General features: G+C 44.0%; 1 protein-coding gene across 4 annotated transcripts in view; it reads right to left on the reverse strand.

Annotated features, from left to right (window-relative positions):
* The window catches only part of MAP3K20 (mitogen-activated protein kinase kinase kinase 20), a 158,768-nt gene that overhangs the window by 25,102 nt on the left and 115,176 nt on the right, over positions 1 to 18,490 (reverse strand). For 3 of the 4 annotated variants that reach the window (XM_037044437.1, XM_037044439.1, XM_037044438.1), the window contains 5 exons: positions 9,617 to 9,661; positions 7,846 to 7,876; positions 7,609 to 7,748; positions 3,732 to 3,794; positions 2,669 to 2,761 (listed from right to left, as the gene is read on the reverse strand). In XM_037044437.1, coding sequence (XP_036900332.1) covers positions 2,669 to 2,761; positions 3,732 to 3,794; positions 7,609 to 7,748; positions 7,846 to 7,876; positions 9,617 to 9,661 — 372 coding nt within the window. Of the gene's footprint in view, positions 1 to 2,668; positions 2,762 to 3,731; positions 3,795 to 7,608; positions 7,749 to 7,845; positions 7,877 to 9,616; positions 9,662 to 12,803; positions 18,332 to 18,490 lie in introns of those variants that run through there. The other variant, XM_037044440.1, reaches the window with a different exon arrangement.

Genomic DNA, 18,490 nt, shown 5'->3' on the forward strand with positions numbered 1-18,490 from the left:
AAGTGTTTCCCAATGCGAGGGTGAAGGCTGGCATAACCTGCGAGGTTAGAACTGGACAGAACTGGGGTGGTTTTGTGAAAGTTCACAAGTGGCTCAAAAGTCTCGAGTCAGGATAACAGCGAGCACCAAGGGGACAATAAAGATGTCATTTCTGGTCTCAGCTCTGTCCTCACTTCAGCTGAGCCGGTAACATACTTTCACTTTCTATCAGTTTCCTAATCAGCGATGACAATACTGTGCCTTGGGCATCTCACAGAAATGCCAAGGGAATAAATGAGATGACATTTATGAAGCAATCTAAGCTGGTCAGAAACAGGTACTTTCTGAGCACAAGCTTTAAAGACTATATTCAGGAAGTTAATTGCAAGCAACACCACGAACCCCTTCGAACCCTGTTTCAAAATTCATCCCTTCCAAAAAAGCTTTTCTGGTTAAACTCACCTATTTCAATTGCTTCTTTATACTTTTAGCACCATGGTATTACATCCACTTTGTGTATTTCACTTTTCAACCAATTATAACATCACCTGTCCTGCCGCCGCACTAGAAACCTCAGCAACAACCCGGCCCCTCCCTGTCACTCACTCATCTTCGGCTAGTGACAAAGTCCCATCAGGTCCATTGCAGACAGCCCTGGCACCCATGGCATGTCTGTGGCACTGCCACAGCCCGATAAGCTATGAGTTCCTTGTAAGCCTCAATTGTACTTTTTGACTTTGTATTTTCAGTATCTTGCCTGGAGCCAGCCACACAGGAAGTCCCCAGTAAATGGGTGCAAATGAATGGGTGAAATTATTTCTCTGCACAGGCGACCACGGATCAGCAGAAAACCGAAAGTTGCAGTGACTTTAGGCCTGTGGGTGACCAACGACTCAAGAAGTCTACACAATATGGTCAAAAACAGACCCTTGTATTTGGTATCGAGTATCATTTATAGCTTCTAATATTTACTAAAAATTTATTTTTTAGTTTTCCACATTAATAAATCATTTCTTTGTTAGTCGAAAAGTGTTTTCTTGGTTGAGACTATTCTTGACCAAATCTCTTTCAAGAAAACTCTTTCCTCTTTTTTAATCACCCACAAGCCATAAAACCATTTAAACACAGAGTACCCATAAACGAAGTGCCATGGAGTCAAAGATATCAAAGAGGCAAATTAAAATGTGCAACTGGTTTACCGTGAGGTGGGCTGGGAGGTGCTCACGGCTGGAGAATCTCAGGGTTAGAAGGGCCGGTGCTTATTGCTGGGGGCAGGCGAACTCACTGACCTGCCTCCTTTCTGTGGCTGCTTCTAACGACAGGCATGGAGAGCCAGTGACCCACTGCCCCGGGAGGGGAAAAGTACATTCTTAGATGGGAAACCTGGAGTGAGAGCAGCTCTCACTCCACCAAGTTACGTGGCTAAAACCAAGGGAGGGGGAGATTTCCATTCAGCAAAAGCAGCCACCCACCTGCAGCAGTGTAGGCCAGACACTCTGTCCGGTGTCCAGAAAGAGCATCTTTGGAAGCCCTGGATGAAAATTCAACCCCTTGCAGCAATTTCCACTGATTTCTAAGCACGGGTTCCAGGGACGGCTGGGTAAGCCTCGTTTAACTAGTGAAGGGCCAGTGGGCCAGTGGGGGCCGACACCAGCTCTGCCAGAGCAACTGGCCACAGGCTGGCAGGAGCCGTGTTTGCCAGTTCTCGTGGCTGCCTCCAGGGAAAGGTGGGAGCCGCGCAGCAGTTAGGGGCCTGGTTCTGGGGTCCGAGACAACTGCATTCAAATCCGGATTTTGCTACTTGCTAGCCATGGAACCCTTGGACAAGTTATTTAACCTTTCAGAGCCTCGGTTTCTTCGTTTGTAAATAGGGGAAAAAACATCAACACCTCAGTACTATATGCCTAGAATGCTCCAAGTGCTCAGTTAGTATTGCTACCATTATACTAGTTCCTTATGGGAATCCAAAGTAACACAAAATATTATGATTCCAACTTATATGCCACCCAGGCCAAATAAGTTCTCCAGACTCTAAATAGAACATAAAGTGAACGCCTGACAGAATGAAGCTGGGTCAAATGTCCAGCTGCCCCATTTGAAGTTGATAATCTGAGTTTCCACATTGCCTACTGTTCTATTCTCAATGTCGTTTTACTTCTGGTACTAAAAACTGGTTCCCCTTAAGAAACAGGAAACAGGACGCCAGGAGCCAAGCAGCATAAACACTTGCTCTGGTGTTCACCGCCCCTCCCCATCCACACTCTGATGTGAGTTTCCCGGAGGATCTGGGTGGCAAGAGAGTAAGATTCCTAGACTGGATCTCAGAGGCAGCTGGCAGCATTTCAACGAAAGTCCACTTTACAGAGTCTATCAGCTTACTCAGAATCAAGTTACCAGCTGAGCAGGGGTGGGGGGAGGGGCAGTATATAAACCATGGAGTTCCAGGATAGAAAAAGAATAAATTAGGTTGAATTTTTTATGTTTACTTTATTTTTAAATTGAATTTCTTGGAGTGACATTGATTACTACAATTATATAGGTTTCAGGCGTACAATTCTACATCATCTGTGCACTGTATTGTGTGTTCACCACCCCAAGTCAGGTCTCCTTCCATCACCATTTATCCTCCCCTTTACCCTCTTTTTAAATTAGGTTGAAATTTATCCAAAAGATTTAAAATGTGATTTACCTTTGGGCCAGTTCCTGGTTTCAAGTGAAAACCAAAAACAAGTTCAAGGTTCACTATTTTCCCCTCATTTTCTTCAGGTTCACCTACTGAGTCCTAAAACAAGAAGACCAAACACCATTTTATTCTACGTAGTTTTTACTTTTACTTCTCATGTAAAAGACGATTTCTCAGCACTAGTTTTTCCATTCTAATCTATTGTTTAACTTCTGGTTATTTTTGGATTAAGCTTCAAATTCCAATTGCTTAAAGCAAGAGAAATGTCATTGTTGCGTGCTCCTGAGACTGTTCCCAGATGCAGTGCATGTCATCTCAGGCACTACAGCCCGAACCTCCCTGTGCGACATTTCTCACGCTGCATCTTGCATCGTGCAATGTTACCCTGGAAATGCACTTAGCACCTGGAGATGCACTGAGAGACTTTGCCTTGAGAGTTTCACAACACTCAACACATTTACAAGCTGTTCCCGAAGAGGACGTGTGCGGTTCCGAGAATGTATGTGGATGGAGGAACAAGCAGAAGAACAAATGAACCTTCTGGGGCTTAGAGATGGAAAACTGCAATTGTTGGTATATGAGAAGAATTCCGTGTATTCAGGGCAAGTATCTACTAATTTCGTAACAAAGCATGTCATATACCTTTCCACTATATTTAAAAGAATATGTCATACATACTAATATTTGCTCAAACAATAAGCCTCTCGCCCCAAAATGCAAGTGAACATCCAAAGCTCTAGGGTGTGAATTCCTTCAGTGACTTATGAGTTAGACAAAGGTCACCAGAGCCAGGTGGGAAGCCAGAGGTTGGCACTTCCATCCTCTAGCCACTAAGGTGACATGTGTGGCTCTTATCATGAATGTATTGTTAATATTTCAACTTTCAGGGAATACGGGTATTCAATCTAGGCACATCCCAAGCTTCACTCAAAGGGCCTTTTGTTGGACAGATATGATTAAATTTCACTTCAAACGACAGTTCCCGACATCGGCAAATCTAGGTGTGGAGGCGGCAGGTGCACATGCCAATAAAAGCAGCATATTCTCAGTAGGAAAAAAGCTTACTTACCTTGATTAGTGGTGGGAAGTGGAACAAGTTCAGGTAATCATGGGTTAATTTATCGATGGCTGACTGTAAAAAAAATCACATGACTTTATTAATGATCTGATAATGCTGGGAGGATTAAAATGATTGTGTACATATAAAGGCATTCTTTATTTATGTAGCTCATAAAATATCTTGGGGATGTTAATATCCAACACCTATTGAGAATAAACCTGATTGTTCATGGTATTATGTGTAGTTTGTAATTATTTAATGGGACAGGAAGATATTTAAGAACTTAAATCTCAAACTAAACAATAAATAAAACCATTCTTCAAACATCAGTATAGTAGTGACAAGTTAATGTTCCAGCATATAGAATGCAGTTGTCACCCAGGGTAACTGGGAAAAACAACAAAGAACACGAATATATCACCAGAGACTTGTTATTAAGGCTGAAATCTCACGAAAGGGTGTGTTGCATTGTAAGGGCTTTTCCATGGGTAAGAGTCCAACACTCCCCCCGTCCCCAGTGAAGCACAAAGAACTCTTAAAGGACAGGAGGACAATTTAAATCATGATTCTTTTTTATACGCATCAGGTATAATCCAGCTTTTCTGTGAACCGAACATACAATGTAGAGAATTAAAAAGTGCCAATGGGGGAGAAATTAGATGCATTTTACAAAATGCAATGAAAGCCGTTGACACTTGACAATGTAATGAACACTTGCTGGATGTTCAGCCCCATTCCTCGCACGCGGCCCCTCCACATGAGGTCTGCTGGGCGCGAGAAGAAGGGAGCCCAGACAGGCTCGAAGGGGACACTGAGTAGCAGAAGGGTAGGTGGAAGGACTGCTCCTGTGGCTGGTTTTATGACCCAGCATTTAAGGCTGAGAGCCTCTTTGAGAAGACATGCAGCAATGCTTGTGCCTTAGTGAAAGAGCAGAAAATGAAGGGCTCGTCTCCCCATGAGTGTGTGGGTGTGTAACACTCCTGACAAGCACCACGAGAGCTCCTCTAGTTTGGAGATATTCATCCAGTATCCCACCCCAAAAGGCCCAGCTTGAAGCATCATTTATCCTCAGCACCCCAAGTGTGTGTGCAGGCCCCTCCATTGCAAGTTTCCTTGACTCTTTTTCCTTGATTGTCCCCTTCGTATAAGCTGGTTGGTCCAGCTGAGTTGAATAGAGTGTCACCTGTTGATCGAGTCCCTAGTATGTGGCCACTCTAATAGAGCTGGGCTCTGGCAGTCAGGTGGAGGGTCCACATGCCTGACTTTTGTGACTTACCCCTCTGAGAACCAACTGTCTTTACGTGCACATGCAGATTCAGCTGGGATCTGTCCCCACATAGATGCTGGTGACACCCTCTTTGGAGCTCAGGGGCAGAGGACACCGCACTGACCCTCCCCATCTGGCAGTGTCCCACTGTGCCTTTTTCTCTGGGCAAGTGTTTCTCGGCTTATCAACAACATGGGCCCTGTTTCTATCAAGCTTTTTTGACTTTTGGCTTCCGTGAACTACTCTCTGCTCCTACCTACAAACGGCTCTTACCTCCGGGGTTCTTCCTTCTCTCCACTCTCATTTTCTCTACACTAGTGAGGCCTCACTATCCTCTATTCTACAACGTCTGAACTGCTCTTTCAAAATCCAGCCTTTCCTTTCTAACCCACTTTACAACTTCCAGAAGCAAAGTTTTAAATATGTCCATCCCCCAAACTTCGAATACTCGCCACAGGTTCCTGATCCCAGGTCAAACCCTAGATCCCAGGCCTGAGGTCGTAAGCTGTCCGCCTGCCTCCTGCTTCCTGCATCCTGAATTCTCTGTACCGAGGCTTCCCTCCGACGAAGACACGAAGACACTCACTGTTCCTTTACATTCTCTTCTGCTCTTTTTCTCTTAATTCCTTGTTCTCTGTCTAGATCGCTGTTCCTTCCTTTCCCACTCCTGTCTCCGTTCCAAATTCTGTGCTTCCTTCAGGACAAAGTTCAAGGGCACGTGCTCCCTGTTGTTTTCCTTCTCTGCCTCCCCTACTGCCCCTCCAGAACAGAGGTAATGAAATAGCTCCTTTCCTCCAAACTGTGAAGACCCTATATTATGAGAAGCTGTATGTACATGTTTTATCTTTTCTCTGAGACATAAATTCCTCTGGGGAGAACTTTTCTTTGTGTCCTCTCTGGCCCAGTCTGGTGATAAGTAGGCACTGACTGAATTTGTTGAACGAGAACACATTGGCTGGACTTTGCCTGTTGTTAGTGATACCAGCCGGCACAGAGGGGGCACTATGGCTGTCCTAGGCCAGGTCTGGGAATATTTAAATCACAGTGGATTTTGGTGAGGTGTCACAGCTTGCCACCCCCTCTCCTCCTGACTGCTCCTTAAGGAACATTGGTCTTTTTCCAACACCAATAGAGGTGGGAGCATCTTACCGGGCAGCTGCCAAATAACTTAAGACTTACCAGATTTCTCTTTTGGAACCCTGAAACTTTTCTGTACCAGATAAAATAATTTTTCCTACTGTAGTCCATCTAAGCAGTGCAGATTTTGGGGATGAATCTGCCCACACTTAGAGGTCAAGATTAAGTTGTTTGCTAGCCTTTGAAGTGTGTATATATATGTATGAGGCTTCTGACTCAGATTCTGAGACGGAGGAAACATGAAGGTTAAGGCTAGCCACCGTCCAAGGGGTGCGCAGGGCTGTAAAGATGTCCCTTACATGAATCCAGGGCCCACAAGATGCAAGTAGATGCGTTCTCCTTGGACGCAGGGAGATTTCCCCAGACAGGCCAGTGCTGGGAGCTCTGATGGAGGTGATGGGGAAAGTAGTTGGCTTGCTGGTCGAGGCCTCGTGAAGATGTGAATCTGGATGGGAAGCTGCTTTCCTACATTTCCTTCTTTATTCTATTTCTCTTTCTAACCTGCGCCCACCCGTCATCCACCCACACTAGGACTGAAGAGGTTTCGGGAGCAAACTTGGTCTTATCTGACTGTTCGCACAGATGCCAGCAATTCGTTTTTGGTTTGAGTAACTAAAAAACCAAACCAAACCAAACAGATCTGGTTGCTAAACTACGAAAAGAGCAACAACGAAAACGGACATTTAGCTCTGAAGCTGTTCATGACTGAGTGGTGGGGGCAGTGCCCAAGGAAATGAGGGTTAAGGTGTGAGTACAGTGGTGTCTGCCACGGGTCAAAATTATGAAGACCGCGACCTGAACCCACACTCCCATCGCTCTAGGTACTGCCAGGGCTGAGTTTCCACACAATCCATGGACAAGTTCCGGCATCCTTAGGGACTCCTAATGGATATCCAGCCTCTCTGGCCCCAAACAAAATTGTAACCTGCTGTTCCGGGGTGGGATGCCAGTTCTGCAGGCACCCCGCTGCCGTATTTCCAGGACCCCGGCACACTAAGCTCTCCCCTACCCAGGGCCTTTCCACAGCCATGCTCCACCCCTGGAAAACCTCTTCCTCTGTCCCCTTCACTGGGTTAACACCTGCTTATTCTTTGCCTCTTAACTCCTTCACAGTTCTTCACAAAAGCCCTTCCTCAGTCCAACCTCATCTCTTCATTCTGATATTTCTTACATGTCATTTTACCATCATTGCAGGATTAATACCTGTATCTTCTCCACTAGAGACTTCCTGAGGACGTGGGGGTGATATGCAGGTGTATCCAGGCGACTTCTGCTGTGTCAGGTATTAACCCTTTTTGTTGTGAATAGTGAGGAAAGAGTAGGGTCCCATGGGAGCAGCGGCCCAAAATCAGCTGGCATGGACCCAGTGCTGCACAGCCAGTGCAGCCCTGTCTGCGTCCGCAGCCGCCAACACAGCCCACGATCTGCCACAGGGCAGGAGCTCAGGCAGGAGCTGCTGGCTGTTCTCCCTGTCTGAGGTACCTTTATGTGAATGATATGCCCCTTGGAGACAATGCCCATGTCTTTCAAGTCTTCCTCCTCCAGAAGCAGCAGTCGCTTTCCCGTGATGTTGTTCTCCTTAAACAAGCTTGCATAGACGCTCATCTCTGCTGAAGAGTCGCCTGGAGGAAGCGATTAGAAGGCAGGATAAAATGAGACTAAATCATATCTGGAGCAAAGTTAACTCCATGAATTAAAAAGGTAAATTATTCCACTTGCCTTTTCGGACGAGCTGCTGAACCCAAAAATACTGTGGAAGAGAGGACACAGACAGTTTTGAAGATTCTTTTGTGCTCAGTGGCCAGACTTAATGGTAACACCTGTAGTTCTCCATAGAGCAAAATGTCTTTAATTGTTGTAAAATAGAACGTTTTCTATTTTAAAACATTAAGCTTCCAAAGTGGAGCTATCCCTCTTTTTGGACTCTTGGACACTTGAGGGATTTGGTCTTCCTTCTTATTTGGGAGTTATATAAAAATCCTTTCAAAAAGGTTCTTCAAATGATTTTCTGTCCCTGGGGCCACGGAGGGGCACTGGTCTACCCAGCCATTGTATGAGTGACAGGGAGCACACGGCAGTGGACAGAGAAGTGGGTAGAATGTGTCCTCTGTTCTAGGCCTGGTCATGAAGTAGCTATGGGGACTGAGACCAGTTAAAGCGTGGCGCTTCCTATACTGAACAAGGCTGGACGCGGTGCCCTTTAATTCCACCTGCTACACACTTCCTGGGAGCTTCTCACAGTGCCCCGATCAAGGGAGACCGAAGGGAGGCCAGACCCAGTCCCACCAATTCTCTGGGGTGCCCTCGATCCTGGAATTTTATTTCAATGGTCTGAAAAGCACTGAACCTCAGGCAGGGCAAAGACTAAAAAATAGCCTTTAAATTTTTTTCTTTTCAAATTAGATACCCTAGCTTTGCAGCTGGGGATAAAGGGATTATATCCATGCCTGTGAATAAAGGAGATCCAAAGTCCTCTTTCCCTGTTGGGCGGGGTTGGCAGGAACCCCAGAATCACTGGGGCTCAGCAAATGGGGCGAAGTAGACGCAGCTGGTGCCAAGATTCCTCTCCCTGTAGAAGCCAGAGGTCAACTAATGTTGAAAGTGATTTTGCTTCTCCAGAACACAAAGGGCAGGGACGGAAGTGCCTTGGTGCAGAAACCAGGTTGAATTAGGTAAACAGACCTTCCCAGGAGTTTCTAGCAGCGAGTTTGTACCTCGTGGCACCTGATCCACTCCCCAGGGTGGGAGCCTGCTGAGAATGGCATTACAGCTGTTTCCTTCCTTTTCATTGAATGATACTTTGAGCATAAGCTCCTGTGGTCTCTAATCAAGAATTCTCAGCCCTGTTTATCACTAAGGACGCAGTTACAGGGATACAATGGGCTAAACAGGAGTCTCCCCCAGGCCACCCCCCCGAGTGTGAGGTGCAGGACTTGATTTAAGTCTGTCCATATACCCTCAAAAACACAGGGGACTCTCTAGCTCCACTTGCAGGGAATGTCTGAGAGCTCCTGTCCATCCACCTTGGGAAGGTCTGCGTAAAGGTGGCAAAAACGGACCTGCCACATTTGAAGTGGCCTAAGGCTCAGAGGAGACCTAGCTCAGCGGAATCACCTTTACTGGGTCTTTCTCCACCATGGTTCAAGTGCATCCCCGGTAATCTTAAGAAAATTTAAGATAAAAAATTTTAAGTGCATTGATTTGGTACCCTGGATAAGCCCCTTAGTTTTGCCCTTGGCATTCATTATCATGTTCTGGAATACCTTTCTGAGCAAAGAGGGAGGTAGAATCCTCTTGTAAGATTTGAAGAGATACTTGCTTTGCTCTTCAGGCCTTATTTTAAACATTACTGCACCAAAAACAGAAAAACATGGAATCTGTCAACTTCTAGTTCCTAAGGCCCACGCCCCTCTAGCTGCGTCTTTAACTTGTGGGCAAATTTAGGAAATACCTGCCCCCGTCACAGGAGGCATCAGCAGGAGCAGCTTACCACGTCGTCTTCGGTCCACGAGCCAATCTCAAAGGAAGGCAGCAGCTGCATGGGAAATACGAATGAGGTTTTTAGAAAGCAATATTATCATGGCCTTCTTGGTCTGTCCTGTTGTCTAGTTCAGCTCCCGGGTGCTGCTCTGCCTTGCTTCCTCTTGCAGGTAAGGTTGGATGGGAAATAAATTTCCTGACCTTAAGAGGAATTTTCCGGTGCTCCAAGGATTTTTCCCACAGAAACTAACCAGGTGCATGAACCACTCAGTAACAATTCATTGCACTTTTCTTTTAGATTTTTTTTTAATTTTAGAGAGAAAGGAAGGGGGGCAGATATCAATTTGTTGTTCCACTTATTTAGGCATTTATTGGCTGATTTTTGTATGTGCTCCTGCCAGGGACTGAACCTGTAACCTTGGCGTATCAGGATGATGCCCTAACCAACCAAGTCACCTGGCCGGGGACCAATTCATTGCACTTTGTGAGCTGCTGTAACTGTACACTGTACATCTTGAGATTTTTCTATCTCGGTACTTGGCACGAGAGTCCTTTTATAGACCACAATAGGGCTCAGCAGTCAAGGAATTTCTGACATTCGTCAGACTCCAGAGCCTTCCTTGGAATTCTCAGTCAGCATGAGTATAGTTTGATTATTAATGAAAAGTCCAAAGCAACCATTTGGTAACCAGATGACTCATGCTTGTTCTGGACAGGAGAATTCCTAAGTGTTTAAATAAATGTTCTGCTTGCTTTATATTTTTAAAGCCAAATATCAGGATCCATGGGTGAAGGACAAGTAAAAGTGGAACTGTTCTAAGAAGCCCAGGTTGCAAATTTGCTTTAAGACAAACAAACAAATTAAAAAAAACTCCCTCCCTGTGGGGTGTGCAAACAGGAAAGGTAACTTGGCAACAGATTTTCAGAGCCAGGGTGGGGGGGTGGGGGTTGGGGGGGCGAGTCTCTCCAAGATGCACCCCCCCCCCAAACTGAATGATAAACGCCTACACAACTTGGAAAAAAACAAACCTTGGGTCTCCTGTGATTTGGTTTAGAGTTTGTGATAGCCATTAATTTTAACTAACTTGTCAAAATGGTTGAATTGCTCATGAGATAATGCAGCAAAGTGCTATTTAACCTCAGTTAAAAATAACATTTTTTGTGGGTAAGTTGGAAAAAAGCTGAACTTGGTTATTTTTAACACTAGTGCAAAAATGAGAGGGTGGGTGAGTTAATCCTTTTAATCTGCAGGCATTTTGAACTCAAAGGCCCAAACCCTGCTAGGAAACATAGGTCTCTGCCTTCAATGAGCTTTAAATTGAAATGGGGGAAAACAGATATGAATTACTCATGGAGGAGTTCAAGGTCACCTTCATCTTGGTTTATATTCAGTGCCTGGCAGAGTGCTTGGCATACAGGACCTAGTAAATTTTGTTGAACAATTTGTTGAATGAATAGAATTGAAGGGTGCATTTATAAAAACTCTAAATTCTCCAGTATAGAGTTCAATGTCTATGGGCTTGCCAGGGCAAAGGGAGGGTTTCGTAGGCGAAGATGGGGGGAATGGAAGGCACAGTGGCTTGAGCTGGGCACTGCAGGGCCAGGAGAAGGGCAGTGACTGCAGGTGAGGAGAAGCAACAGGGCAAGACACTGGCAGTGGTGGGGGGCGGGCAGAGGAAGGGTGGATGGGCGGAGCATGCCTGCCCAACCAGGGCTAGGGATGCTGTGTGTGTCCAAGGATACAGGGACAGTAGGCTGACTCTGGGGGTTCAGGCAGAAATATTTTTTAAAAATCCACGGGTTACAATGACTGTGACTGTGTAGAGTTTAAGTAATGAGGATAAGGTGCAAGGGCAGAACTCACTGCCACTCTCTCCTCTGCTGCCCCCAGGTGCTCCATTCCCTTGGGATGGTCCCTTCCCTCCTCTGAAATGCCTGGTATATGAAGGCATCAGTGGTCACGTGCACTCACCTGCTTTAATAATGCAGAAAGGAAAACCATGTGAGGAATGGGGTCTAAAACTAAACTCCATCAAAGAAAATACGTGACAAGTTTTATTTATTCACAGGGCACAGGGCAGCTGGGTACAGCTGCAGAACCATGTCATCTCCCTTTTCCATCACGGACACAATTGTGAAGTAAGAACTGGTTCCAGAAATGTTTCCCTGCATCAGGGCTGGCTTTTATAGGAAAGAGAGGGATGCGCAGCATTTTCATTTTTATACCATTTGCAGATGTTGTGTTAAACAAAAGTGATAAAGAAGCATTTCTTGAGCCTTGGCTGGTGTGGCTCAGTGAATTGAGTGCTGGCCTGTGAACCAAAGGGTCGCCAGTTTGATTCCCAGTCAGGGCACATGCCTGGGCTGCAGGCCAGGTTCCCAGTAGGGGGCACACAAGAGGCAACCACACATTGATGTTTCTCTCCCTCTCTTCTCCCTCACTCCCTCTCTCTAAGAAAGTAAAATTAAAAAAAAAGAGAGAAGTATTTCCTGATTAGAATAAAGGTTGTCAATGAAGCAAATAATCAATATGAGTTCCTTTGGCTTTCCTGTCAAAAGGAGAGTTTTGTCGTACTCTGAGGATGGCTCATCAAGATGATGCCAAGGGAAAGGTACTGGGTTCTGGCTGGTATTTGCTGTGGCAGGATTTTCTCTTTTGTTTAAATCCTCATCCAAGTATATGTGATATGTTTTTATTGATGAGGGAGAGAGAAAAACATCGATAGGTTGCCTCCGGTAAGTGCTCCTACTGGGGACCGAAAGTGCAACCTCCTTTTGGTGTATGGGATGATGCTCCAACCAACTGAGCCACCTGGGCAGGGTGTGCTCCGCAGGATGCTCACCAAGACCAGTGAGGGAAGGCACTGTTTCAAGACAGTCTGGATTCTGCAGGACAGGGGGTAGAGTTAATGACCTCCAGCCACACAGTGGCTCACCATTTCCCTTATGTTTTCTGTACCTTGTTAACATATCAGTGTATCTGCTGCAGGGTGGGTCCTAAGCCTTCTCTCTCTCTTTGGAGATAAAAAAAAAATCCAACTTGTGACTGCCCCGTCACTTTACAAATTCATTATTTACACTCCAACTGATTTTAGGGGAGAAAAGCTCACACTCGCGTGCGTGCATGTGACATCAAAGGATGCTGGGAATCAGATCTAACAAAGATGTGATGCACACAGTAACACATAACAAAGGGATTTACTGTCAAAACGTTTATTGTAAAATGGAGTCTTAAAACAAAGGAAAGCAAAGTTCACATCAAAATGAAATTTATGACACCAATTGGATTTCTGAGTACATTGTGGACTTTGTGCTGGAATATCAAATCCCAGCCATGAAGTCGGTAACTGCACAGCCCTGCCACACAAGTCATCTTCCATACAAACATCGCACAAGATTTTGGCATAGAACTTGCTCAGGATAACATTGCAATAGAATAACTGAGAAAAATTTTGTTTAAAAAACAATAAAGTGATAATGCCATCTCTTCAAAGCTCACACTCAAAGAATATAAATATTTTCTATTATTTAGTACAAAAATTTTAAAACAGTGTAAAAGCAGTATGTGCACTGTATTATGTTTGGCATTAAAAGATATATTATGCTGCACACAATGTAAAATATTTAATGTAAGTGCTTGAAACTCTACTTTGGAGTAAATAATCTCATGCCGGAAAGCTCCGCACGGGCAATAGAGCGCAAAGTAAGTGGGAATCAGAGGAAAGGCAGCGAGTCCTCCAGATTTCCTGGTAGACACCCATGTTTCATCCCAGGAGAGGTGCACCTAGAGCTGGCGGGCTGTGCTCCAGTTGAAAGGCAGACTGGAGCCCTCCCTCCGGCAATGCTTACAGTCTAAGCCAGAAACGGCCTTACTCAAAAGCAGCAAAAGTACCTGATTATAGAAAACTGTGCTCTGTTATACGTGTGGTCTGGTGAGACTGCTACTTTCAAAAGGCTGCCACAAGTGTAGTGTATTAAAAATCCCCCCAAAGTATCAATATTTAACTTGGGATAAATTTTAAAATGGTCTTTCATGCAATTATTACCACTCCAATGAAAACTCTAAAAATAAAGTTATGTACCTCATAGTGCTACAGAAGTCATTTTAGATTGCTCCCAAATCTTGCCCCCACCCCCAGTTCCTTGGTTTTAATGGGGATCAAGTTTGAATTTTTCAGCTGGTGTTCAAGTCTAACAAATCTGCTGCATGTTAAAAATCATGGGCTAAAAACTGGCCTTCAACAGTTCCACACATTACAACATTAAAAACAAGAGGGCCTGCAACCTCTTTACATTGGTTACTCATGTAAGATATTAAACTGTGACTTTGCTAAAAAAAAGAAAAAGAAAAAAGACTCAGGAAAAGGGCCCTTTGAAGCGAACCTGGCTACTTTGCAGAACTGTAACCTCAGTGATGTTTTTCTTTATTAGTGTGGCATTCGTGGAACAGGAGAGTAAATTAAGCTGTTTCATGAAGTTTCCACCAGCACTGTCACAGGGAAAGAAACCATTTCCACAAGGGGGGGGGGTTTAAGATAAATGCCACAAACACACAAAAATCAGATGGGGTGGTTGTAATTCTGTCAGTGCATCTTTTGATTGGGATGGTTTTTGTTTGGGGGGGAGTAGACATGGAACTCTGAAACTGCCAGGTTTATCAGCAAGCTTCTCCGTGGAGGAGGAGCAATGGGGAGTCTGGATGGAAGTCTTCCTGGGGTGCGACTGTCCCTGGCATTCGGGATGTTAGCATTTTTGGCACTGGGCACGAAATACACCCCAGCCACCACGACAAGCAGAACTATGGCTAGTACTCCATTCACCATAAGGTGCCTCTGGTGAGAACCACTAGCAGGGTGCCACCAGAGTCCACACGGTCGCCTTTACGAGTAAAGGAAAGGAGCTGAAAGAACAGTGCGTTTGCACCTGAGTGGCTCTGACAATTACTACTACACTTTAGAGTTTCAACTCTCATTGTGGATCTTCAAATTTCTTTTTCTTTCTCTTCTCTTATAAATGCCCCTTTTTATAAGGCAAATAATTAGAAAGAAATTCAACAGCAATAATTTGCCATTTCTAATGCTGATCTGAAAAGTGAATTAGAAGCTGCACAATTAACTTCAGCATTAGATTTTATGCATATGGCTGATAACCATTTCTTTTAAAACTTAATAGAACTAATAACAGAGTCTAAAGTCTTCTAATCTTCACAGAGTGAGACCACATTAAAATTCAGTTTTATGATGCAGGTTTCAGGGATGTTTAACACCTTAGAAAGATACTGATTTGGAACAGAGAGGAAATAGGCAGGACCATATGGTAACGGCCAATGGCCTAATTCTAGGGAAAGAGCGATTTCAAGCTTATCACTGAGGTTATCGATCTGTTGTGTCCTCAATCCTAGCAGTTTCTTGACGGTAGAGTACGAGTTACAACCACCTCTGGAGTATTGGTGGGAAGTGGCAGGAATTGAAAGGTTAACAAAATATTACCTAATTCATGGTAACTCTGGGCCTGCGTATTGAGTCCTACTACCTTTATTTTTTGGCCCTATTTGACTGGTTTTATTAATGCAGCAAAACTTCATGTATAATTGTAACAGATTTATATGTAGAGGGAAAAAGTCAGTTTCTTTCAGTTCCTATGTTTTAAATTGATTGCTGATTCTCCCTAAAGAGGGGCAAGGCTTACACCCTTACACAAAGTGCACAGATCCCAAACTCAGCCCATGGAGATGCCCTTGTCAGGAGGCCTGTCCTCTGCCCTTGATCGCACATTGGACAACTGCACACTCCCTGTGCACCTCAGCCTCCTTCCCTGCTTTACTCTTCAGCAGGCACTTGTCAAATGTATTCAACTATATCATACATTAGCTTTATTTATTGCTGGTCTCTGCTCTGTAGCCTGTAAGGTCCACAAGTGCACATGTTTTTGTCTTGCTGTTGCCCAGAATAGTACCTGGTGCAGAGAAGGGGCTCAATGAATACTTGTGGAATGAATGACTTTATTTTGCCTGGTAAAATGTGCAAGAGGATTATTTTTCAATTTATATTTTTATTCTTTTGAATCCCTGCCCCCCACTACTATTTAGTCCCCTTATAGCATGAGGCTTTTCAACTATTCTCTTTGGCTCTCTCCTTCAGGTCGCTAAGCCATAGCACCCCAGGGCATGCTGGGAAGTCAAGAGTTGAAAACTGTCCCTTGAGCTCCACTCCCAGACTTTCTGCTAGAGTGGCCTGCCTTGAGTCAGGGAGCACAGACAGGATGCTTAGGAATGTGGGTGCCGATCTGTCATCAGTAGCATATTGCGGTGTGCGTTTATCTGTGTCTATGTACCAGATTGGGTAAGTGGGGAACCATATTCTAGGTGAGACGCTGACCTTCTTTTCGTGTTTACTTAGTCTGTTGGCAGTTGCTTCAAAGAGGAACAGAATAAATCTACAGTTCACATTCTTTCCTAAAAGCGAGCCACTTTTAATTTCATGTCATACTAAATTATCACTTGAAGTCAACAGTTTCGTTTTCCATAAGGTTACTGAAACCATTTATTTTTCAGTGCCTTTTCACTGACATAATTACAGTAGGTAATATTAACTGACCATTTACCATGGGCCTGGTACTTAAGGGCTTTACATGTATTATTTAATAATAATAATAATAATAATAATAATAATAATGGTAATAATCCTCACAACAATCCTTTGAAGTAGGTACTATTATTATTCTCATGTTAAGGGGCAAACAGACACACAGAGGTTAAATAATGTGCCCGAGACGGTACAGCGAGTCAACCCAGGCCCTGAACCGCACTCTGACTTCAGACCGCTCTCTCCAGCCCTCTACGTACGCAGGCTGTTCTACATGCCATCCCCACAACATTTCACTCGTTACTTCTCTCCAAATAAAGGTGGAACAGTGTACTGATCACTTTGTGTATTTTTCAGCTTTTAATGGGGATCAGAAGCACGCCAAGCTTCAAATTCCAGGAGGCTTTTTATGATCAAATATACTTGGAAATAGTACTAGATAATATCTATGATGATATCCTTTCTTAAATCTGCCATAAAAAGAATCACCGAAAGCGTTTTGATTTAATAGTCAAATGAATGGCACTGCCCTCTAATTTAGGCTGAATAACTCTTTGTTCTTTCGTCTTTTTCTCATATAACTATAAATGTTCCGGAATTAAAAAAAAAAGAAATAGTGTTTAATAGTTTAAACAAGTTTTAACAAAGATGCAGTAACAGTCAGAGAACCTCTCTGGCTGCCCGGGTTTTCAGAGCGGCCCCGACAACGACTTCTCTGTAACCCCAGCAAGGCTTGGTCAGGGTGAAACACCCCTCTGGAGGCTACACTCGGTATAAAGAGAACCCTTACTCTTGCACTTCTGCCTAAGTGATGAAAACTTATCTTTGCCATTCCTTTTACAACATTTCCTTCTTTTTAAAAATCGGTACATGTGTTTAGAATCCACGATGATCGGCCCCTCCAGAAAGCAAACACGGGCACCAGAAGGGCGGAGCAGGCCGGCCTCACACTCACACTGCCTGCAAGTTTCCCTTTAAGACCATCCCTTTAAGAAAGGGAGGTATCTCTTTCTGTCTCTATGAAGGAGAAGGTGAGCCTTAGACGGCAGTGTGCTGTTGTCCAGAAACTTCTAGGCTAGCACTGGATGGAAGCCCATGATATCTGCTGTTTTCAAACTATTTCTCCTTCAGCTGTACTATTGAGAACATCTCCCAGGCTTTACTTTGAATAGTTGTGCTGTGAAGTACTGAAAATTCTTGGCATTTAGGTATTTCTGAAGAGGTATTTGTTATAACCGTCTTTCATCTCACTTTTTTTATTGTTGGCTTTTGTAGTCACTGTCAATTATTTCTGACAGGACAGTGTAATGCCGCAAGAAAAAAAAAGTAGCATGTTATAAAAAAATTAAGTGTCAAAGAAGAATTAGGAGTTAAGAGTGCTTGCTCAAAATGTAAGTTTTCTCACATAATTGAATAAACGAAATCAAACCAAATCAAATACAAGCTATTGTAGAAAAAGTCAAAACGCCGTTAGTTAAAAATACTACATTGTATATGGAATCACCAGTTTCTATAATCAGGTACCACATTTGCTGATTCATATACCTTTTTGGCTTGATTCCCCCCTGCCCCCATTTTTCGGTAAAGCAAAAGCAAATCAAAAGTAAAATCAGTAAAGTAATGACTGTCATATAAATGTACTTGGCCTACAAATGCCATGCATGGTTTTCTACCTCCTTACTGGTTTTTGTACAGACTGAGATAACAAGTTTCTTTTGTTTTTCCAAACATTTTCAACTTTATTCCTTCGCTTTCTGCTTTCATTCACTATTATTATCCATGTCATTATCCTCCTCATCACCGTCATCATCAGCATCGTCACCTTCTGACAAGTCAAAATCACTGAACCCCAGGGCCAAGTTCACCTTCTTCCCCTTTCTCTTAGATGTGGTTTTGGAAGAATTCTGCTTGGCTTGCATGTTTATCTGCATCCCAGAATGCAGCACGGCTCCTGCTTTGTTCATTGAGAAGATATCCCCAAAGCCCATCAGCATCATGGCCTGCAGACTGGGGCTCATGCCATGGCCCTCCCCGTTACTTGCTGCTGTGATCTGACATGACATCTCTGCACTGTTTGACTCCTCTGTCTTAGATTCAAAGTAAGACTCCTCAGACATTCTTGCAGCAAGAGGCAAGAGAAGCTATCACGAGGGAAGAAAGGACAGAAGTAAAAAGAGAAATTAGGACCAATTTTTAAATAAAGGAAACAGATACCACAAAATCAGCGGGCAATGCATGAAAGGTGAGTGATTAGGGAAATAAGTGAATATAGGAAATCATGTGAGAGTTTATTTAATGGC

The sequence above is a fragment of the Sturnira hondurensis genome, unplaced genomic scaffold (genome assembly GCF_014824575.4).
Source record: "Sturnira hondurensis isolate 20B ecotype Veracruz unplaced genomic scaffold, ASM1482457v3 Scaffold0004136, whole genome shotgun sequence".
Lineage (NCBI taxonomy): Eukaryota > Metazoa > Chordata > Mammalia > Chiroptera > Phyllostomidae > Sturnira > Sturnira hondurensis.